Genomic DNA, 25,010 nt, shown 5'->3' with positions numbered 1-25,010 from the left:
AATGGATGGCTTTTGGAAAAAGAGAATTAGTAGTCCTCTTCTAGTACAATACTATAATGAAATAGTGCTAATATATGAATAGTCAAATCAGATAATTATTTGATGCATGAAAACAGAAACAATATGTATACCTGTCATTCCCAGCCCCTTGGAACCACTTTTCAGAGTTGAATGCCAGGTGCCCCAGATGCTGAAATAGTCGTCTGACACATCTATAAGATTAGAAGGAATATAAATGCAGGTGATCCTAATATTTAACAGAGATATAAATTAGAAAAAAATAGCAGCAGCCATAATCTTTGGTCTCTCAGTGTTCTCTGAAATTAGCTGTTTTCCTGCAGCTGTACTATGCTAGGTAACATCATCAGTATATAGGGGACTGAAGCATCTCGTACTTCTAGTCTTGGCGGGGGAGGATATCTTCCTTAAGCGTATTTTTAAAGAATTATCAAGAAAGAAATGACACCCCATAGAAACTATCAAATTGAGAGAACCACCAAGAGCCCAACAGTTCAATCCTATTTTACATATATTCTCTAGCATTGGTAGTATTCTTTGTTACAGTCCCCTACCAGAATTCTGTCAGTTAACCAAATAATTAAAATAATTATTTCAAATATAGCAAAATAAAAACATAAATCAGACCTGTCTGAGGGATAAAAGGGAGCCCTTGTTTCCTTATAGAAGGTGCAATGTAAAAGGACATGACATATGCACTCAATATCTCCATTTTCACACAAAGGCACAAAGTTAAGTCCTAAGGAATTTTAAGTATTTTTTCTTGAGGACAGCTATTCTGATTTTGGTACTATTTGGAGTACATAGCACTGGACACAATTGAATAGAATAAAGAAACTGGTAACCTAAAAACCCGACTGACTACTTTGATTAAGTTGGACTGTTCCAAATGAGTTTTCAAATCTTTACCATTTGAATGCAGGAAATGTTCCCTTTATCTGGTTGGCTGCTCTTATGAGTCCAAAATTTTGTACTTTTTTTCAGGGCTATCCTTTTCTTCATTAATTTATAATTATCTGCTAAGAGTCAATTGCCTAGACCCTCTAAGTAAAAAAACCCCAACAAATTTAGCCAGGCATCAATACAAATGGGGAGTCCTTGGTGTCCTGAGTTTGTTGTTTGCTTGTAGTTATTTCACTATCCAACTAGATAACATAATCAGTATTAATCAGTATGTGGCTTTCTCCATGGTAATTCCTTGATTATGGTATTGTTTTTTGCTTGTTTGTCTGTTTTGCTTTATTGTGTGTCTTATATTTCTTGTTCTTCTGAACCATCCATTCCCTTTGAAGGAAAAAATGCCTTCTTTTATTCAGCTGCTTTTCTTTATTTGCTGCTGGTTACAGAGAAAATGTGGGTCTCCTCCTCCATACTTGTTTCAAGGTTGTAGCTTTACTGACTATTCTGCTGTTCTTACACTGGGAGGGAAGGAAGGCAGCCTTCATCAGCCCACTCTTTCAGTCTATAGGCAGGCAACCAGGGTCAGGGAGCAACAGACATTCCGTACTTCAACCCTGGGCTACATGTATTCTCTTCCATTAGGATTAAAACAAATCCGCACACTCATTTCTACTTTAGTCAGACCTGGAATATAGTATCTAATAATTTAAACTAAATCTTTCCAGAGGGGTAAAGAAGCGATATATCTAGTGAAGCAGAAGGATTGCATTGAGACCACTAATTTTTGTGCATTTTGAATTATATAATTTTAGAGTGACCTGTATTTGGTAGAATTATTAAAAACCACATCCAAATGTTTAAAGATTTCGATTAGTCAGGTTAGGGACCCTGGGTTATTTTGCCAAAAATAAGATCTTAGTTTTAGTATATCTAATTTCAAGTACTTCCTAAGAACAATTAATGGCTAGGACATGCAACCCTCATTTCAGTCCAACTGACATTTGTGACAGAAACACTTTTTATCCATCAGCATATAATAAAATTGCAATTTACTTTCACCACAAGAAGACAAGGCAGCCAGAGGTAGCCAAAGCTTTTGATATCAAGCTAAAATCTTAATGGGTCATAACCTAAGAACAGAAACAACAGCTAGGATCTAAACAATGTTTTAGTTTAATGTCAAGAACTTTTGCTACCTCAGTGGATTTATTTACAATATGAGCACTAGATCCCCATGTGAATGACTCATTGAAACTCTCAGATGAATTCTCAGATGCAAAGGAGCATGAAATATTGGGACCCCCTTTTAAGCAAAATAATTTTCTTTAGGTTCACAAATTTTTTCATACTGTGATTGCTTCTGGCCCAAACATTCCTCAGTTGGAAAATAAAAGATGTGATTTTCAAAAATTCAAAGATAAAATTCAAGATAGTACAATACCTTTAATTCAAAATATTTGCAAAGAATTAGAATTGATTTCATTTTTTAAATGTTTTGAATTTCTGCACTGATATTATGCAGGTTAAATATTGAGATGTTCATATAGTAGAACACTAAAACTATGACTTAACCACAGACATAATTATGCCATTGTAATTCTAGTTTAACAATCCATGGAATGAATTTTGTATTCGCAGGTGAGTTGACTTTGTACATCTGAATTGATATACAAACTCTGCACTTCTAAATTACTGAGTTAGGTATAAAGGCTCTTTTCACCTGGATGCAGATATTGTTTGGATATTTCTAAAATCTTATCAAACATTTTCAAAAAATGTTTTCTCACACAATCTTTAAATTAAAATCAGAAATTCGCTGTTAGAAACTGCAATTTAAATTGATAAACTATATCTGTCCAACCTTAGCAGTCTGACTCTATTCTGTTAAGGAAATCAATTCACTAAGAAAAACAATATTTACAATAAAAATAATTTTACTATAAAAGATTATTCACAATGATATTAGAACCAATGAATGCTCATAGTTATGATATATGCTGATCATACCAAAAGAATTCTGTTTTGATTTTGGCTGAAAATTGCTACCTAATGTGCTCTGTTCTGGTACTTTATGTAACTTATCAGAAGTAAGGGATATATCTTCTTGCATTGCCAAAACAGATCTTTCAGACAGCACTGGAGAGTTGTTGTCATATGGTGATATATCGCCACTTGAGGTTCGGTTTGAGCCTATGGATGAATGTCTACCTTCTATGGAGAATGATCTTTCAGACTGAAGCATTTCAGGGCTTCTGATAAAATGAAACATAAACAGGAGTTAATAAAACTTAGTTCATGTAAAGAACAGTGTATCTGAACAATATGTGGACAGAATAAAACTAAAATTTCAGAAGGTAACTGCCTTAATAGCGAACAATTATAAGATGGGATACAACACAATATAGGTGAAATTACTGTTAAATTATATCCAAGACAATTATATCCAAGATTCTAATTAAAAAAAGAAAGCTTTAAGAACAAATTGTAAGTCTGAATGTAACACTGGAATGTTTTGTAATTATTGAGCACAATGTAATGAATTGAAGAAATAGATGGAAAACAGGTAACTGCAACAAACAATAATTATAGAACAAAGGACCCTCTTTTTAAATACTGCTTTTAATAAAATAAAACTTTATAAAAGCTTTCAAATTATACCTTACCTTGAGTAAATGTTGAACATTATAATTTTTTCTCAAAAATATTCCCTGATTGAGAATTTAAACTGGCCACTCCATGCTCTATTTAGGATTTAACAAGAGATCCTTCACAGCAAGAACCTTGGTTTCATTTTCAAATGATGGTTTAATTTTAGATTAGTATGGAGTTAGCGATGAATTCCTGACAAATCCAGTCATATTAGAAACGATAAGAAGACTCTAGAAGTAGGCAGTCAGCACTGTACTGTTAGTAGCAAGCAGTGTTATATAATGTTGTACTGTTTCAGATAATCTTCCAGTTAAAAGGAAAAACAGTGAAGTGGTGAAATTATTAGCAAAAGTAGATTCAAGAAAGTGTTTTGATCAAGATAAATGTTTACATAGAAAGACACTATGCCCATTTCACAAGTTGCAACTGAAGTTTGCTATGTGACCAATTACTGGTGGACATGTGCTCACTTCTCAATGCAGAATTACAGTTTTTCATGTCAAGATTTGAAATCCATTATCAAGAATATTAAGATGGTCCCAAGACACGTGTATCTCATTTTTTGGTTCCAGCTTATCAGGAAAAATAGTCCAGTGAATATGTAGTCGTCTCTCCAGAATGACACAGAAAAAAAGATGTGTCCTATGAGTGTCATTTTCTTTTCATGATGAATAAATTGTCTCTCTAATCTTTTAGACAAATTCTTTCCCATGACTTCGTAGTTACAGCTGGAAACATGCTAGTATCAAAACATATAAAAATGATTCCTGGGCACTTCAATATTAATTAGGCATCTAAGAGGAGAACAAAACTAAAGTGACAATTCTATCATTTTCAAGTAGCACAATTACTGTCCTATCAACCGTGAATTACAATAAATGGTTTCCAATGATTTATTGGAAAATGTTAAAAAGATATATTTCTTCTCAGGAGATTTAAATGACGACTTAAGAATAAATAAGGGATCAGGGCTTAAAGAAGTAACATGTCATCTTTCATTTCCAAAGTAGAATAAAATAATAAGCATACAAAGCAGCCATGCTGCACATATTTTTTTTTTGTACTAAGGCAAAGTTGAATGTAGAAAATAAGGACACTATTCCCAGTATCAGATGGCTATATCTTTCAATTATAATTTGCTAGAATAAGACACCAAAGTGCTATTATCTACTTGATTTCTCTTATTTGGTGAGGCTCTATACAGATTTATATAGATCAAATGATCTAAGTACCAAAGCCCACTGCAACTACATAGCAAAAAAAGCTCTAAGAGTTGTAAACCTAATTTTGCGTAGCTTCTTTTCCAAAAACACCACACTACTAACCAGAGCCTATAAAACATTTGCTAGACCAATTCTAGAATACAACTCGCCTGTTTGGAACCCTCACCACATCTCTGACATCAGTACAATTGAACATGTCCAGAAATATTTTACAAGAAGAGTTCTCCATTCCTCTGAAAACAACAAAATACCTTATCCCACCAGACTTGAAATCCTAGGCTTAGAAAACTTGGAACTCCGTCGCCTTCGACAAGACCTAAGTTTAACTCACAGAATCATCTATTGTAATGTCCTTCCTGTCAAAGACTACTTCAGCTTTAATTGCAATAATACAAGGGAAACCAATAGATTTAAACTTAATGTTAACCGCTTTAATCTAGATTGCAGAAAATATGACTTCTGTAACAGAATCATCAGTGCTTGGAATACTTTACCTGACTCTGTGGTCTCTTCTCATAATCCTAAAAGCTTTAACCAAAAACTTTCAACTATGGACCTCACCCCATTCCTAAGAGGACCATAAGGGGCGTGCATAAGCGCACAAACGTGCCTACTGTTCCTGTCCTATTGTTTTTCTTTTCTTCTTCCTATATATATATATATATATGCTTATACCTCCTAACATTTACTCATATATATGTTTATATACTATATAAACTTTTTGTATGATGTTGTGACAAAATAAATAAATAAAATAAATAAATAAATAGATTTGAGCAGCTGTATTATTAAACATTCTTAAACTAAGCAATATGAGCAGATATTTTAGGTTTGAATAGGAATCAACTTTTAAGAGATATTTTTGAGCAAGAGGAAAGCTCTCATCCAATGGATTTCTATGCCCTCATAGCTATATCATAGTTATAAAAGGTAGAAGAATGGAACTTAAGTTCATTAACAGAGATTCCCAACTGTTAGGTTCATTTTCAATTGTAAAAGCATTTAGAAGCACTTTCACAAATGGCATATTATCATGGGCAGGACCAAATACAAAACATTGACTGAAAGTCACACTGTTAAGGTGTTACTTCACACAGTTTTCCAGGATGTAGTCTACTCTCTCAGTTTGAGCTGGTCGTTTTTCTAGACAGATAGGCACACATACCAACAAAGCACTGTGCTGCAGTCTGGCTATCATTTTAGTGATTACGTAAAATGCTTCTTTGCTCTTTGTGGGACCCAGAAGCATTTTTAGAAATAAATGCTGGAGTTCAATTCTTAGCAACATAGCTAACCTTCTGTTTAATAGTTTATTTAAAATTCTATTACAATGTAAATGTTAGATGTACCATCAACCCAGGAAGTTCTAACTGCAGACACTTTGGCCATGATGTATGAACCCAGGTTTTAGTGCAGATGGAGCACAAAAGGCCTTGGACAATCTCGGACATTTAACTAAAGTTAATTTTATTAAAATATGCTTGGAAATTAAGATTTTCATATAAAAATCATTAAAGGATTGTTCTAAAGGTATTAAGTATAAAGGTTTTAATTACTAGCATTTTATTTAAAAAGTAGATAATTTAAGTTCATAATGGTTAACATTATTCATAGTTGCTATTTTAAAAAATATGCCAGGGGTTTTGAAATAAGCCTTTGGACAACTATGATAAAATGTGATAAATTATGATAAACATTTCCCCAATGGAGGAAAATAAAAGAAAATTAACAAATTACTCACGATAACTGGGAAGCTTTCCTTCTCAGCAGATAGTCTACAACATCTGGATCAGTCTCAAGCAGGCTAATTAGAACTTCGTTTTGAAGGTCTGCTGGGACCTACACATTAATGAAACATCAAAAAACAAATAGCAAAATTATACACATATATTTTTAAATATGAATTAATATAATCACAAATCTAATACAATCTAAATAAATAGATTGATAGATGAGTATGCAAATTATTCCTGAGAGGATTATGGGAATTATTGAGTCATGTTGGGTCAGCAAGTACAGTACTCATACATGTGCTATCTTATGCAATTTATCAGTAAATTTTAATAATGGGGAAATACCAGAGGTGAAATGCTCCTGGTTCAAACTGGATCAGGTGATTTGGTAGTGATCGTGGTGGGTGGTTCAGAGAACCGGTAGCGATGGCAGCACGAGGCTCCACCCACCCGCCCAGTTGTCATTACTTCCTGGTTTTAACCAGGAAGTAATGTGTTTTTTAAGTAATGTGTTTTTATTGTTTTACTACTGGTTCTCTGGAACCAGTAGTTAAAAATGCTTTAAAAAGTAAAAAAAAAAAGTTCCGATGATCAGCTGAGTGATGCCCGATCCTTGGAACTTGTTTAGTGTTTTTTTACTATCGGTTCTCTGGAACTGGTAGTTAAAAATGCTTTTAAAGGTATAGGAAAGGGAAAGAAAGAAATGCACCTAGAAACACTCATAAACCACTTTTGGAAAATAACTAGATGGGAAAACAGCAGCGTGACTATTGATCTGAAAGACGCTTTCTGAAATCCTACTATCACTTACAAGAGAACAATGCCATTATCAAGCGAAACTGGAAAAATGAGAGACTTGCTCCCATTTATATCCTTTGCATATAACTCTCCCTCTGGCTTTTTCCTACCATTGGTTACAAGTCTGCAACTTACCCCTTTCTGGTGCAATTCATTTGCTCCTAGTGATCCCCCCCCCAAGGTTAGAAAAGGGGGCAGATTGGAAGACACGGTTTCTTCCAATCTGAGATTTATGGTAGAAGCCTGAAGGCCCCAAACTTCTGTTGTGGCTCTTTCTTTGGGAAACACCATAATGAAGCCATTCCTCAGTAGCTGCCTGCAGCTCTGGCCTTGAGAATCTATTTCAGTGAGTGTTACCTTCCATTTAGCCAATTCTGTAGGACTTTATCATCTCCAGTTAGTTTCCTTGTCAAACGAGAATTTTCCCCCAAATGTCCTTTTGCTCCAGTTCTCTTATATGCTCTTCCCAAACTCCCTTCCAGATATGCGGTGCAATCTTTGGGAAAAATCTTTCGAGGCAGAAGAAAACTTCTCTTTTGCAACTTGGATTCTTTTTCTAAGGCAGCTTTTCTCAACCTTGTCCACTTTTAAGATGGGGGGACTTCAATTCCCAGAATTCCTCAGGGACTGGGAAACTCTGGGAGTTGGAGTCCACACATCTTAAAGTAGCTGAGGTTGAGAAACCCAGTATTAAAGGGTCCAAATATGCCTGTAAAGCAGGGGTGAAATCCAGCAGTTTCTGAGAACCAGCAAATGCCACCTCTGGCTTGCCCCAGAGTGGGCTGGGAATGGATATTTTGCTGCATCCTTCCCCTGGAGTGGGATGGGAATGGAGATTTTGCAGGATAATTCCCCTGCCTCACCCACCAAGCCACACCATACCCACCAATCCATGCCCACAGAACTGGTAGTAAAAAAAATTTGGATTTCACCACTGGGAAATACCATTACACTAGAACGGGAGTCAGCAATCTGCAGCTCTAGAGCCACATGTGGCTCTTTCACCCCTCTGCTGCGGCTCCCTGTGGCCCTGTCACGGCAGAGGGATAAAAGAACTGCAACACTGTCACCTTAGTGCGAGAGTGAAGTGCCCCTGTACTTGCCTTTGTGCGGCAACAGGATTTCACCTGGTATATTTGCTGTTGCCACTAGTGAAGAGGACTGGGAGAGAATGGCAGAGGCAGATCTTGCAGGGTGGGAGCCATCCCTCAAGCCTGGCCTTCATCCTCCCTCGTCAGCAGGGCCAAGAGAAAAAAGTGGGTGGCGTGGGGAAGTGCTCTCCTCCCTGGCCAAGCACCGAGCAAAAAAGCCCAGTGGGGGTGGGGGTGGTGGCTGGTCCAGTAGAAGCGCTCCCATTGGAGAGTCAAATAGTGGAGAGGCCTGGACCAGCTCTCACAGCTGTCCCACTGTTCAGCACCTCCAATGCGAACTGCCACCTTTGAAATGCGCCGCACCTTTGAGGAAGCTGAGCAGTGATGGCTGGGACCGTGTGGAGCAGGCAGAAGAGGCATCAGGGTTGCTTCCCCAATTCCTCAGCAAGGGCCTGAGCACGCACTCCTCTGTCCCAAAGTAGATTGAGTGGGGGGGGGGGGGTAGGGGGAAAGGAGCAGGGGGAGTGGGGCTTCAGAGAAGCCTGGCTGGCTTTCCTTTTGGCATGGGGTGGGGGGAAGAGCCAATATCCCCTCCATGATCTGCCTGCTGCTCTCGCGGTGCCTTGCGCAGCACGGTGAAAGCACACTTCACAATAGGGGAGACTGGGTCCACTCCTCCTCCTGAAGCCCATCCCCTGGCCCACTCACCCCTGGCAACTCTCTCTCTCAAGACAGAGAGCAGGTCATGCATCTAGCACCAACAAAGCCAGAAGTAGCTGCCCATTTCCTGCTGCAATTGGGCAGTGAGAGAGACAGACAGACAGACAGAGATAGATTTGGCTCAATTCGGCTCTGTCTGTTCCCCTCTCTCTGCATTTGCCCAGTTTGGCAAGGATTCAGCGGATGCTGCCTTGGTGATGGTGCAGGGGTGAAATCTAAAAATTTTCCCTACCGGTTCTGTGGGCGTGGCTTAATTGGTGGGCGTGGCTTGGTGGTCAGATGGCTTGGTGGGCGTGGCCAATAACAATAAATAATAAAAATAATAAACAAAGTATAAAAAACAATAAGAGGTACCAAAAAACAACTTTCACACTTTACACACACACAACACAACTGACCCACACACAATGTAAAAGCAGCCGCACTTCACACTTCACATAGCCACAAAAAGCTCAAAAACCAACTTTCACACTGTACACACAACACAACACAACTGACTCACACACAATGTAAAAGCAGCTGCACTTCACACTTCACATAGCCACAAAAAGCTCAAAAACCAACTTTCACACTTTACACACACACAACTAACACACACACACACAATATGCCACATACAGCTTTCTGAGATTTTGTGTGTTTGTGTAGTTAGAGTGAAACACTACAGAAACACACCAAATCTCAGAAAGCTGCACAAATATTTTATTTTATTTTATTGTGGACTTCAAATCCCAGAGTTCCTCAGCAAAGCCAGCCAGTTGATCACCGAGGAAATAGATTAGCAGAATAGATTGATTCTGTCTGGGCTGAAACTGAAACTAGAGCTTTCGGGCTGGAAAGAGAGCCGTGAGTTCTTCAGTAATCAGGTAAGTGCCTTAGAATCTCTACTTTTACTTGTAGGAAACATGTTTTCTACAAGTAAGAGTACAAGTAAGGTTCTGCTGTTTTTTACTTTTAAAGGCCTGTTTACTTTTAAAGGCCCGGCTTTTAAAAGTAAAAAAAACAAACCTCTGCAGATGGTGCAGCTCAGCATAGGCAGGGGGGGTGGGGCCAGGGATTTTTGCTACAGGTCCTCCGAACCAGCAGCTGGCATCGCTATCGGATCGCGCAATCCCCTCCGATCCGGTAGCATTTCACCCCTGTGATGGTGGCTGTGTGTGTCATCCCGTACTTTGCCTGCCAAGTGTCTTTGGGGGCACCTGGGGAGGGAGAAAAGGAAGGGGGGAGAGAGAGAGAGAGGGAGGGAGGGAGAGAAAGAAATAAGAGAGATGAGAGAAAGAGGGGGGAAGAGAGAGAGAGAGAAAGAGAGATGAGACAGGGAGGGAGATAAAGAGAGATGAGAGAAAGAGAGAGTTGAGAGGGAGGGAGATAGAGAAGGAGAAAGAGAGATGGGAGAGAGAAAGAGAGAGATGAGAAAGAGATGAGAGAAAGGGAGGGAGGGAGGGAGGGAAAGAAAGGGAGAAAGAGAGAGATGGGAGTGGGGAGAGTGATATATATACCTGTTTCCCATAGAAAATGAAACACCTGGAGCCACAAAACCTCGGTAGGCATGGCTGGGGGGGTGTCATGTGACTGGGTGGGAGTGAGTGACATCAAGTTGGCCACGCCCACCCAGATTTTGTGGCTCCCGGTGTTTGTTTTCTGTGGGAAACAGGTACAAATGGCTGTTTGAGTGTTTAAGGCTGCAGATCCCTGCACTAAAAATACAATTTTTATTAAAAACATGAGCATATTTAATAAACAGAAAACTTGAATACATTTTGATGATTTACTCCTTATCTAACAGCTCTGAAATTATTCTATAAACCTACTGAAATAAACACATAATTAGCCTTATCACAGAAGTTCTTTGAAGAAATAAGTATAAAGAAATAAATTCATATGTACTTTCCTTTTTCTTTAAATTTTAAGAGCTATGTTTCCACAAAACTAAACTAGCTAAGGGGCTTCCTTTATCAGCATCTATTTGCTACCAGTAGTTCACCATGCCAAATTTTCATTTCTGTTTATTATGGTCCTATTTTATTTAGTCACTGTACAAACATTGCCTCATGAGTGAATATTTTTCAATGTTAAAAAGACAATATTACGTAGTGTCCAATTTCAAAAAGTAAAGACTAAACTAAAAATTATTTTATAAAAACTTCTGTTAAATGCAAAAAGAGAAAGGAAATCTTCACCTACCATAAAGAGCATTTCATAGTTTTCTATCATCTTCTGTACAACAGCAATAATGGCAGCACTCTCCTCTGCACGTGCTGTGCTTTGAACAGTAAATTCTTTGTCTGTTGTCTTCTGCTTGTGCAACAGATTAGGTCCAAATATGGTGGCTAGGTTGAGTGATGTCATTTTGTTCCCAGGGATCTAAAAAGAAAAGAAATAAAATGCTGTACTATTTAACTAGCAATGGACTCCTAACACTTTGTGTAGGTGGTTTTGGTTTAGTTAACCTGGCTAGGATCCTGCCTTTTCTAAGTCACTTTGTGCCGTATATAAAGAGCATTCCACCGAGGGGAATCAATAGGAGCCAAGTTACGTGTGGAATTTGAGGGGTGGTACTTTTCCCAACAAACCTGCAAGTTCTAAAAGTTTCTGAATGCAGGAATAATCCTTTTGCATGAATAAAAGAGAGAATGATACAAACATAGTTAAGTCTATTAAAGCAAGTGACATTAATAAAACCAAATATACTCTTTTTTTTTTTTTGAATTTATATCCCGCCCTTCTCTGAGGACTCAGGGCGGCTTACACAGTGTTAAGCAATAGTCTTCATCCATTTGTATATTATATACAAAGTCAACTTTTATTGCCCCCAACAATCTGGGTCCTCATTTTACTACCTTATAAAGGATGGAAGGCTGAGTCAACCTTGGGCCTGGTGGGACTTGAACTTGCAGTAATTGCAAGCAGCTGTATTAATAACAGACAGACTTAGTCTGCTGAGCCACTAGAGGCGACTGATTTAAACCTAAATTATAATAGCTTGTTTAGAAATAGTACAAAGATGGGTTCAAAAGATTGTATTCCTAATCACAGTGCTGATCAAAATGTTATTATTTATTTATTTGATTTGCTTGCCATTTATTTTGCTTCAAGGTGAACTGCAGTGCTAATTTCACAATAAAAATCAGTGAAATAAACTTACTTCCTGGCTATCTTCATCTTTTCTGTCTTCTGCATGGCTGGCTACAGTAGCTAAGAACTGAAGGAGTCGATGTAAGGTGTCACAGTTGCAGGGAGGTAGAAGATAAATTAGAAGTTGTAGAGTGTTTAGTTGTTCATGGGGGTCCATTACTAAAAAAGAAAAATATTTTTTTAAAAATACGCATTGATTGCACTACTTTGTGTAACACTATTATCAGATAATTCAGTGTTCTATACCAGGGGTCTCCAACCTTTTGGACCTCAGGGACCATCAAATTCATAATCTTAAATCCCACGGGCTACGGGGGAAGGAGGCTCAGCCGCTTTTTGGGTCTACCTCTCTGCTTCTGTGAGGCCTCCGGGTGGGAGGCCTGAGAGAAAGCGCCCGGTTCAGGCACACAGCTTGGAAACCTCTTTTGTATTCCTTCTCTCAATAAGCTTAGTCAATCTGAGTGAACAAAAACAATGACGGGCAGACTGATGGTGGCTTGCTGATGTTGGTGGGAAAGTCAGTCCCATATTCCAGAGCTGTAGTAGTCACAGGATTGGCCCTCTGGTCATCCTGAAGCAGCTCCTCCACCCAGGTGCAGTGGCTTACCGGGGAGCAGGCAGCTCCCCTGCAGGCCGGTGCTCCTGTGTGAAGGAGCTGCTTCAGGATGACCAAAGGGCCAGTCCTGTGACTACTACAGCTCTGGAATATGGGACCAGCCCATGGTGAGACTGTAAATCTCTGCCATAGGTGGTGGCACGTGGAATGTGCAACTTTGCAGGTGGTGCAACATGCAAAAAGAAGCGCAGCCCTTGCCAGCTGGAATGAGGTAATGGTGCTGTTGTGGTGGGGGGAGGGCCAAAGCGGTGGTGACGATGGCTGGAAGATGCGGGAGCGAAGCACTTCTTGCATTTGCATGGCATCAGCATTCTACCTTTGCCACGGTATATTTGCGCAGCTGGTGGTGCCAAGGCAGCCTTCGTCTCCTGTAGCTTGGGGCTTGGAGCGGTAAACCGCATCCAGGAAGCACTACAGCAGGGAGAAGCAGCTGGAGTCAACCCTAGTTTTGCTGTCCATTGTAGACGCTAGACTGGCTGCCTGCAAACTCTCGTCTCTTGAGGAGCCCAGCCAAAGTTTGCAGCACCACTCGTGCTTCAGTGCTTTCGACTCCCAGGGACAGGATGGGGTCCTTCAGGCAGTTAGCTTGGCCGCCTGTTAGCAGAGAGAAGCGCCCGGGGTCAACCCTAGCTTTGCTGTCCATTGTAGCTAGAAATCTCAAATATGGCCAATAAATATTTCTCTTGTAGCCAGCCCGGATGCTAGATCGGCCCCCTACAAACTCTCGTCTCTTGAGGAGCTGATGTGCAATAATGCAAAAATGCAAAGATTTCTCTGCGGATCCCCAAAATTTTCTCACGGACTACCAGTGGTCTGCGGACCACAGATTGGTGACCACTGTTCTATACATTTTAATATTTTCATATTGTCATTTTAACAATGGCATTTCATTAGTACAGCTATGTAACATCTGAAGAATTAAACATTTTAGAACATTCAGTTATTATACTTGAGAGAGTGTAGAAAAACCTAAGAATCAATTTTGTGTGCTGGTTAAGACATCAGGCTAGAAACTGGGAACCATGCATTCTAGTCCTGCTTTAGACACAATGCAAGCTGGGTGATACCTTATGTCAGCCACTTTCTCTCAGCCCTCAGAATGAGGCAATGGCAAACCATTTCTGAAAAACCTTGCCAAGAAAACTGCAGGTACTTGTCCGGGAAGTCTCCGAAAATTGGACATGACTATATTAAAAAACCCAAAACCCTACCTTATGTAAGATTTTGAGAGATGTGATGACTCAGCAGAGTTATATATATTATCATAGCCAAAATATATGTGATCCAAAGATCAAAACATGTGGACTATTTTGAATTGCCTAGTCCTCTTTAGAGTTCTATACATTAAATTATTACAAGACAGTATGAAGATGATTTTTAGAATAAACCATTTTAACTAGTATGTTATCCCATATCTAATTTTGGAAACCCATCCACTGAGACATATCAGGCGATTTAAGTTGACAGCTTAAAATCTTCTCCATATCTTCATAAATTATGAATCATTGGAATCAGAAACATGCCCAGAGTTTAAATAAAGATAAACACAAATTGATTTTGATTTATAAGGGCTGCAGTTTATCAACCATTTAGATAGGCAGATAGGTAGACAGACAGAGATATAGTCAGACAGACTGCTCACAGAGTGTGTTGATAAAAGGAGTGTAAAGCTCTCTGGTCAGGAGTGGGTCAGGCATATCACGAAGGAATTCCTTTAATAAAGCTGCTACATCATGAATGCTTTGTTCTTCATCCAGCACTACATCCACACCACGGTCAAACTCTTCACGTAACTAGAAACAGAAATCATGTCAAACATTTACATGATTGTATTACAGTTTTTTTTTAAAAACGTGATGACATAGCTTTAGTTTGTAGTCAGACCCTTTCCCAAGTTTGGCGTATGCATTTTTCTCTGTACATGGAACAAATTGATGTAATGATATTTTTTTCTGAAGAATGAACTTATTTCAGAATTAAAATTTTCAGCATACAAAGAATTTAGGAATTGTCAAAACCTCAATATTCTAGGGGTGTTGGGTTATTAAAAGAAAATAACACTATTAACAGTAAAGATTATTCTTCCAAATTGATATCATATTAGATGAATTCTACCATGCATTACATATCTAGACTTAACAACGACACAATTTTTTGTTATTGTGTTTTATATTTCTTATTCACCTCTGAATAAATCCTATCTTTATAATAAATAATAATAAATCTTTGGAATAATTACAAAATAGTTCTGTAATAATAAATGATAATAATGCTTTATATTTATACCACATTATTAATCTATTTGTAGCTCTTAGCAGCTCTTTGATATAGTCATTTTGACTAGCATATTCCTGATAAACTAAATTTATTTTATAAATTTATAAAATGGTGTAGGTTATAGAAGAAGCCCACCATCAAGGAACTGAATGACTACAGACCAGTTGCTCTAACATCTGTAGTCATGAAAACCTTTGAAAGGCTAGTGCTTTCCTACCTGAAAACCATCACGAATCCGCTTTTAGACCCCTTGCAATTTGCATACCGAGCAAATAGATCAACAGATGATGCTGTTAATATGGCTCTGCACTACATCCTACAACATTTTGAGTCTCCAAAGACCTATGCAAGGGTCCTCTTTGTAGACTTTAGTTCAGCATTCAATACCATCATTCCAGACATTCTTCTAACTAAGCTAAACCAGCTACAGGTACCGGAACAGACTTGTAAGTGGATCACAAGCTTCCTAACAAACAGGAAGCAGCAGGTGAAGCTAAGCAAGATCACATCAAATACCTGTACAATTAGCACAGGGGCCCCCCAAGGCTGTGTGCTCTCCCCACTTCTCTTCTCTCTGTATACCAATGACTGCATCTCCAATGATCCATTTGTTAAGCTACTGAAGTTCGCAGATGACACAACAGTGATTGGTCTCATTCGAGACAATGACGAATCCGCATATAGACGAGAGGTCGAACGACTATCCTTGTGGTGCAACCAAAACAATCTGGAACTGAACACACTCAAAACCGTAGAAATGGTGGTAGACTTTAGGAAAAACCCTTCCATACTTCCACCTCTCACAATACTTGACAACACAGTATCAACAGTAGAAACCTTCAAATTTCTGGGTTCTATCATATCGCAAGATCTCAAATGGACAGCTAACATCAAAAACATCATTAAAAAAGGACAACAAAGAATGTTCTTTCTGCGCCAACTCAGTAAGCTCAAACTGCCCAAGGAGCTGCTGATCCAGTTCTACAGAGGAATTATTGAGTCTGTCATTTGCACCTCTATAACTGTCTGGTTCGGTTCTGCAACCCAACAAGAAAAACACAGACTTCAGAGGATAATTAGAACTGCAGAAAAAATAATTGCTACCAACTTGCCTTCCATTGAGGACCTGTATACTGCACGAATCAAGAAGAGAGCCGTGAAAATATTTGCAGATCCCTCGCATCCTGGACATAAACTGTTTCAACTCCTACCCTCAAAACGACGCTATAGAGCACTGCACACCAGAACAACTAGACACAAGAACAGTTTTTTCCCGAAGGCCATCACTCTGCTAAACAAATAATTACCTCAACACTGTCAGACTATTTACTGAATCTGCACTACTATTAATCGTTTCATAGTTCCCATCACCAATCTCTTTCCACTTATGACTGTATGACTATAACGTTGCTGGCAATCCTTATGATTTATATTGATATATTGATCATCAATTGTGTTGTAAATGTTGTACCTTGATGAACGTATCTTTTCTTTTATGTACACTGAGAGCATATGCACCAAGACAAATTCCTTGTGTGTCCAATCACACTTGGCCAATAAAATTCTATTCTATTCTATTCTATTCTATTCTATTCTATTCTATTCTATTCTATTCTATTCTATTCTATTCTATTCTAATACCCACATTCCTGGTCATTGGCCATAATGCTTTCAGGAAATATCTAAAACTTGGTTACCTATTTCTGGTTTACATGGTTACATGGTTAAACTGATAACTTGTTAGGAAGAAATAGCAATGGTATTTTGTACTAATATTTAATACTAATAACATGAATATTCCTCTTGAAATTGCAGCCATTATTTCATGAAGTATTTAAATAAATGTAAGAGATGTCTCTCTCTGAAATATTTGTTGGTGACATATTAAAATGAATTTAATCAAATGTTTCATAGAAACAGAAGCAAATCCACCTTAGCTCAGCAAGTTTCTTTCAAATGTACTGCATAGAAAACTGAAACTGATATAGAAATAAAAAAATGTTTTGAGGGGAAAATGATTGTAATTTTAACATAATACATAATTGGTATTCAGATGCCTTATATTTCTTATACCATTTAGGTTCCAGATAAGAACTTGAAAATTATTTTAAAGACAGACACTAACGTTAATGGAAATATATAGATGAAAGATCCCAGTTCTAAAAAACACATTAAAAAAAATATTGATATTTTCATGGTTACATTACCATTGCATATTTAGAGTAGGACTATAATGAAAGATGACACTGACCAAAATATATAAATATAAAATAGTGGGTTTCATGATATTCATGAGGAATGATAACAACTTACCTGTCTTACCCTTTTTTTTGAGCTCCCAACTCGGAATATGCCTACAGTCTGGAGACCTGTAAAATGGTATGCCAATTTAATAAAGTATTAAATGCATATAAATATACAATAAAGTTAGAACATTAGTAAACTATTTTGCATCACTATGATGTATATAATTATTGTAATATTTGTGTTTTTTATTCCTACCCTGTCAGAAGATAGATAGCATAAATCCAAAATATGCAAACAATTTAGGAGGAAATGTGTTCAGTGAAATCTACTTTAGTAAAGCCTCCTTGTACACCATTCTAGTTTTTTTAAAAAAATATAGTGCATTGTTCAAAAGTGACACTAGAGGGAAGCCTAAGACCAATGGTGACTATACAAAATTGCATAATATATTTATAAAAAGATGTTAGCCCTGAATTCACATGAATTTGTATTTCTATATTCAAAAATACACACAGCTCTTGGTTAGAAAAACCCACAAATATTCTTTGTACCAGCTCTGATTTTATTTTCTATAAGAGGAATAAAAAAGGATTAGAATAGGTATGGGTGTGAAATATTTAGCCTTGGTTTCAGGCTGCATGTAATTTCCAGAGCCCTTCCAGCACTAGAGACCAAAACTCAGCAAATTAGTAAACCAATGGTTGATTTTCCTTTGAATTTTAGCACAGTGTGCTAACCCACATTAAAATTACTAATATCCCATCTCAAATGTAAATCTCAGTTGCATGCAGGAGATTATTTTAGAGTTTGAAGGCTTATTATAGCTAAGTTCCTAGACCAAGTAAAGCCAACAATTAGATTTACTCGCCTATCTCTCAATATACAATATATCCCTACATCATACAACAGTTGATTGTGATTTTGACCAAAATATTTGTGGCACTTTACAATTTTCTCTATTTATTCTCTTTCTCTATTTTTTAAAACTCTCACTCCCAGCAGCTACAGAAAAACAAAATATCCAAAAATTCTGCAATTCTGCAGTAGAAGTAGAAATTGCTTTACTCAATTGTTACTATAATAGTCCTCAACTTGCAACTGGTCACCACTTGAAGTTATAATGAATTTACAAGCTGGTTCCAAAATTCTGACAGCTGCCCTCTTCCTGTGGTAATGTAACTGCATGCTGAGCCTTTGGTAACCTGTCTGCATTTACTGCCATTTGCAGCATCTTGAAGTCATGTGAACACATTTTGTGACATTTTTGCCAAAACCTGGCATTTACTCTGGTTTTCAGCAAAAAAAAACCAAAACCCATAGTGAACCATGGTCTCACTTTACACTGCTGTGTTCACTTTAACAAACATAGCATTCACTTAATGATTGCCACTGCTTAATGACTGCTACAAAAAGATCGTGAAATTTGATCAGTCACATACAGTAGGTGACCCACTTTATGGCTGTCACGACTTAAGATGATAATAGGGAGACTCCATTAGGGTCAGAAGTCAAAGACTAACATACTTTCACTGGGTTCACAGCCTTTACTTCATGGAATAAAAGCTATACTTTGAATCATTACGCTTTCATTAAATTGAATAGAATCCATATGATTTTTAGCCATCTGTGAATAGGCATGTATTCAATTCATTAATCTAATTCAACATTTTGAGTCAATTCCATTTTTTTGATGACATCTGATTTATATTCATCCAAATTTGGAAAGTTGATTTAGTTTGGAGAGTCGAAATCAAATTGCTTTCAAACTCCAAATCAAATCTTTGTACTATAAGCTGTGTGTACATTTCAGATAAAATATACTTACCATGTTTTTCTAAATGCTGACAGCAGCTATCTATAAGCCGAGGAACTTGCCTGTAAATAGGATTGAGGCTTAATTTTTTGTCCCTGGATTTTTCTTTCTTGTTCTGTGCTTCAGCAGGCAAGGATAACTGTAGAGCTTCTAGTAATCGAGACTGACTATCATCAAGATCAGTAATAGAATCCACTGACATTGCACCCTACAATATACAAACATGCATTTGGTAAAGATGGAAGAAGGACACTTCTCTCTTTAATTCATCATAAAACAAAATATTAACCTATAACAGAATGCATTAACTGGGGCAGAAATCTATTCTAAACTCCCCTCTAAGTGACAATTGATTATTATAGCTGTAACTAGGTAGCTCAAGACAAATGCCATGACTTTACTAATCATGTTACATGCTACTTGTTGCATGCCTCTCCAAACAGAGGTTGCCATTGTTTGTTGCACTCCTATTCATCAGTTACTCCAGTTCATTCATGTTGTTCCTATTCCCAGTCAAAATAGAGGCAATTGCTGCCATACCCAGCAACATTTGTATTTTCATCTGAAAATTGCTGCTCACTAGACATGGCAAATTGCAAACATTTTGCTTAAGAAGATGAGGAAAGAACAGTAACATCTCTCCAAAGGTAATAAATCCCGTTTTCTACACAACTTTGTCTAGAAACGGCTTCTTGCCCAACCACTACTATTACCATATTTTTCGGAGTATAAGATGCACCTTAGTTTTGGGGGAGAAAAATAAGAAAAAAAATCTGCCTCTGCCTACCAGCATCCATCGGTATTCATCTGGCTAGCGTCCCTAGCAAACAGCTTGGTCAGCTTCAGCACATTAACCTGATTCAGCACGAGCAGATGATTGGCGGGGAGATCGGCCTTCCGGAATACCCCCAATCAGCTGTTCCCAGAGGTGAACTTTAGTAACAGGTTTGCTGGTTGTGAGCACATGTGCTCGCTACACTCACACCCGCCTCATTGGGGCAGATATGCAGCTTCAAAAATGCAGCTGATTGTTGCAGGGCACTCCAGCAGGGGAACTGGTCTGACAAGGCAGCAGCTGTTCCGGGTTACCATTTTGGCCTCTGCGCCTTGCTTTTTCACCCTCCAAAAGCTCCGTTTGAGAGGCTGCCTTTACAGTCTCCAAAAGCTCCATTTGAGAGGCTGAGTTTTCAGCCTCCAAAAGCTTTGTTAGAGAGGCTGCATTTGCAAAGAGAAGCTCCTTTGCAAACGGAGCTTTTGGAGGCTGTTTGAGAAGCTCTCCATTTGAGAGCATGCACGGAGGCTGAAGGGTGGGGGCCAGCGGGTCTACATTCAGTGTATAAGATGCACCCAAATTTTCACCCTCTTTTGGGGGGGAAGTGCGTCTTATACTCTGAAAAACACAATAATTCTGTATTAGTAACATTTACTGGGTGCTAGTATCATTATTAGTTAATTTCTTCTAGCAAGGATTTAAGGCAAATAACAAAAATGTAAACAGTTTATACAAAGTTTGAAATATAGATTAAATGTTATAAGCATTAAAATAATCTGTTGAAAGTGTGCATTAAAAGCTATACTAGGAACTTGTGCATCTATACTTTCAAATAGTTTCATTTTATCACTTTTTATTCAACTGTTTATTCTGCAGTAGTTATAAAATAGACCACGTTGTTCTGTGAATCCTAATTGCTTGATGAGAAATGTATCAGTGTGTATACCTGTCTGCAAATTTATACCTCTGTCAATGTTCTGCTCTGATCATAACATGTAATGGAATATAGGCCTCTGAGATTCCCCTTAGAAATGATGGTAGAAACTTAGATGGTAGAAACCTGCCCCAGTTCACTCTTTCAGGAAAGTAAAACTCGTGATTCCATTTAGTTGAAGTAAAGGAATTTTTACTGAAAAAAAACTGATTGCTGTAAAGTCAGGTGTAATCTGGTATTCCCACCCAAAATATAATGCTATTCTTTTCACTTTCCACTCCCTTCCCCCATGACCAGTCCCCTGGCCAGCCAATGTGATGCCTCGTGAGAAATACGATAGCCTAAGTAATCTGTTTTTTTCCTGATGAGATTTGTACTTGGAGAGTTTGGCATAGAGTTGGGAGGCTTGTTGTTTTTTCAGTATAGCCCTCACTAGCTTTACAGGCTCCACCATCATTTTATCAAAATATCTTAATTGTTTCTATGAATAGAATAAAAGTAATTTTATTTGATTTTAACTGATCGTCAGACACTATTACTTGCATATCATTTAAACTGTCATGGAAATGGTCCTATAAGTATGAGGAGCTGAGCCATGCAGGATTTCATGGGTAATGACTTGCATCACGAACTGGATTTGGAAGCAAACCAATGAACAGTATAGTGATTTTAGTATGTGTGCACACTTGTAATTCTCCTACCAATAATTAGCAAGACAGGCGTTGCATTTTGGATCAACTGTAACCTCCAACCTCCAATATAGAATGCATTGCAATAGTCTATCTGCAAGGTGATGAGGGCATGAATCACTGTTGTCAGGTAATCCCCAAATCATTGTTGTTGTCAGGTAATCCCCAAATCATTTTTGATTATCACCAAATAGCACCTCAGTCTTTCAGAGATTTGACTTTGTTTTGATCCAGCCTGTAGACACTAGTTCAACATTTAACAACATCCCTGGTCTAGTTTATGATGGCAACATACAACTGTGCATCATCACATACTAGTGATACTACAAACAAGCCCCCTCCCAATGGCTTTATGCAGATATTAAACACCACACAGTACGCCACTCTGGAGCAACCACAGGCGCAGCTGATCAGTCTCCAATACACACTGCCTACAATTGCAATTGCCCAGAAGGGTACTGTAGCTGATGGATTATGCATGTTTGCTAATTAGAACAAAAGTAATAGAAATGTTGTATGATATTTAGTTTTCCTTAGTCTTCATATCATAGAGCAACAATTCAAAAAATGTATATAGCTGATATTTGAAACAATTAAGCTTTACTTTTATTCAGAAAGACTTCTGAGATACAAAATACAGCATATAATATGAAACAGCCGTCTTGCTATCTACAAAAGTAACTAAATGAGCAATATTTTCTTCTATAATGTTATTAAAGGCAATATGGCTCCCAAAATACATAATCTCTATAAGTCCAAAGGTACATGAACTAAATACTATAGTTATTAGTATTTAGTATCAACTATCAAAAACACCTTAGCTTCAGTCTTCAAAAGCAGCATCAAGTACTCTTGCCATCCGCACTTTAAAGAAATAGTATTACAGGTAGTTGAATTACAACCACTCATTCAGCAACCATCCAAACTAACAGTAGCACTGAATAAATGGTACTTATGCTGAGCCCCCAAGTTACTGAGAGTCAGTTTTCATATGAGATCTGAGAAAGAAGGCCTTGAGTGGTCAGCAGCTGCCTTGTGGATGGCCTGGCCAGACATGTCTCATCAGAAATAGGAGAAAGAAGGTGGTGAAAGTCATCTGGAAAAGCAAATGGGTGGCTATGACTTTGTGCCGCTGGCACAAACCCAGCCTGCTGCTGGATTACACTGCACAGGCTGGGTTGCCTGTGGCTTCATAATAGGCTGGGGCAGCTACAGCTTCATGCTGCCCTATGGGCCTGGGCTGACTTTTCTGAGGGCAGCTGTGACTTTGGCTGTGGGTCAAGGGTTTCTTGCAGCCCCACAGCCATAGTGTGGCATGAAGCTCATGAATCGCACAGTTCTGGGGCTACATGACACCCCACAAAGCAGGGTGCAGGGTAACCAAAAGGGCAGAGATGGGGAGGAATAGGTAGGTGGGGGAGTTGAAGGGAGGCAGCCTATTTCCTTGGAAGAGTCAAGGTTTGGGGTTGGAAAGAGGGTGTCCTTAATTAACGATTGGTAGGATTTGGTTAACAATGGCAACAGGGAGTACTGGGATTTCTGTTACTAAGCAATGTGGTCACCTGATATTGAGCTTTATGATATCTCTTAGCAATGGAAATTCCAATTGCCATTGTAAATTGAGGATTACCTCTTGCGGAATGAAAGGGGACATTGTAGGTTAAAGCAATAAGTTTTGCTTTTTAAAATAACATATGTACAAAGTCACTAGGGGGGAAAAATCTAGACTTCAGATTATTAGGTGCCAATGGATTCCCAGTATTCAAAAGATGGTAAGATTATCAGATAATTCATGAGAATTATTAGATTCTTTTAGAACAGAACAAGTAATTTTTAATATGCAATATGAATTCACTGATGCGGCAGACTGTATGCATTGCAAAGAAAGAAAATTCACAGGCAAGATTGGAAAAACTCCAGATTAAACAAATTCTGGAAAGACGCTACTTGTTGATAATAGATGCGTAAGTGGAGTGACTCAGTATAGAGCAGCTTCCAATGTTTTTAAATGACTGAACATTAATCTTGTAACTACATAAACCATCTTTTATACTATAAACATATTTGATGCTGAGATGAGGTGGAGAAATATCTGGATTTGTGTGTGTGCATTTGAGAGGGAGGGAGGGAGGGAGGGAGGAAGAGAGAGAGAGAGAGAGAGAGAGAGAGAGAGAGAGTGTACAAGAGAGAGATGAGTTTCTTTTTCAGTAAATTGAAATACTAAGTGGAAACTGATTGGGGAAAAGGAAAGTTTCCAAAGAATTCTTATGTCCCTTGAGGTGCTGGCAAGAGATTTGTGTCCATTTTGTTCTCTCCCACGAACAGCTGGGAAAGGCAATGACCATTAAAATAATAATTTCTATCATTTCTGTTAGGGTTGACTTTAATTTTAGTATCAACTAACAAATCAGAGACTCCAACTTCAGTAAGCAAAGACAGGTCCCACAATACTTGCAGTAACCACTAAGCAATGCAGAGGCACTTACTCTTCTCCGTGCCCTGGGGGCTGGTTCTGGTGTATTGGGTGAAGTAGATTCATTTGGTGTTTCCGAGGTGGAACTAAGAGATGAATTACTGCTTGAGAGTTCTTTGTTCTGTCTTTTACTCCCAAAAGGTAAAAGTGACGTTACAAATTCTGAAACATCTCTCTGCTCTTCTCTATGAATATCTTGCTTCAATTTGTATGCCCGATCATTTGCTATTACTTGTGATAAAGGCATTCCAAAAGCCTGGGGTATGAATTCTGAAAAACAAACAAAACCTTATGTATCAAAGGCTAATAACTGTAGCAGTCAATATTCTGAAAATGGATTTAATAAATCCTCAGCTAACAGATTTTCTGAGCATCTTTTAACATTGGTTGCTTAGTTAAAAGTCCTGAACTTCCAAATATTTTTAAGTGGTTTTAAAAAAGACAACGAAATAAAAAAATGAAAGCCAGGTAAAACATAGGTGAACATCTGCCATAACAAAAAAATAAATAAATAAATTCCTATTTAGAATTCAGAGCAAGAAACCTGAATATTAATTATCTTTTTCAATGATCAATGGTTAATAACTTGTGAATGTATATTTTTAGACCATGGTTTAGGACAGTGATGGCAAACCTTTTCGGCACTGAGTACCCAAACCAGAACACAAGTACACCGGAGCACCGGAAACCCGAAGACCAGCTGGCCGGTGCGCATGCCTATTTTTGGGCTGGTTTTTTTTTTTTGGCCGTTTTCAAGTTGTTTTTTGGGCCATTTTCACACAGTTTTTGCCTGTTTTCAGGGCAGGGTTTTTTTGGACCATTTTTGGCCTGGAAAATGGCCCAAAAAATGGTATGTTTTTCAGGCTGTTTTCTGGCACTCCAGTGCCCACGAAACCAGCTGGCCAGTGCGCATGTGCATGCC

General features: G+C 38.2%; 1 protein-coding gene across 8 annotated transcripts in view; it reads right to left on the bottom strand.

Moving 5' to 3' along the window:
* ARHGAP6 (Rho GTPase activating protein 6) overlaps positions 1-25,010 on the bottom strand; it is a 296,071-nt gene that overhangs the window by 4,077 nt on the left and 266,984 nt on the right. For 6 of the 8 annotated variants that reach the window (XM_058184503.1, XM_058184506.1, XM_058184505.1 and 3 more), the window contains 9 exons: positions 24,102-24,358; positions 19,233-19,428; positions 17,474-17,529; positions 14,526-14,676; positions 12,278-12,426; positions 11,317-11,496; positions 6,532-6,629; positions 2,926-3,170; positions 132-212 (listed from right to left, as the gene is read on the bottom strand). In XM_058184503.1, the coding sequence (XP_058040486.1) occupies positions 132-212; positions 2,926-3,170; positions 6,532-6,629; positions 11,317-11,496; positions 12,278-12,426; positions 14,526-14,676; positions 17,474-17,529; positions 19,233-19,428; positions 24,102-24,358 (1,413 nt within the window). The remainder of the gene's footprint in view (positions 1-131; positions 213-2,925; positions 3,171-6,531; positions 6,630-11,316; positions 11,497-12,277; positions 12,427-14,525; positions 14,677-17,473; positions 17,530-19,232; positions 19,429-24,101; positions 24,359-25,010) is intronic. The other 2 variants (XM_058184504.1, XM_058184507.1) reach the window with 2 other exon arrangements.

The sequence above is a fragment of the Ahaetulla prasina genome, chromosome 5 (genome assembly GCF_028640845.1).
Source record: "Ahaetulla prasina isolate Xishuangbanna chromosome 5, ASM2864084v1, whole genome shotgun sequence".
In the NCBI taxonomy this organism is placed as follows: domain Eukaryota; kingdom Metazoa; phylum Chordata; class Lepidosauria; order Squamata; family Colubridae; genus Ahaetulla; species Ahaetulla prasina.
The sequence above is the reverse complement of the archived record's forward strand: the minus strand, read 5'-3'. Positions and strand labels throughout refer to the sequence as shown.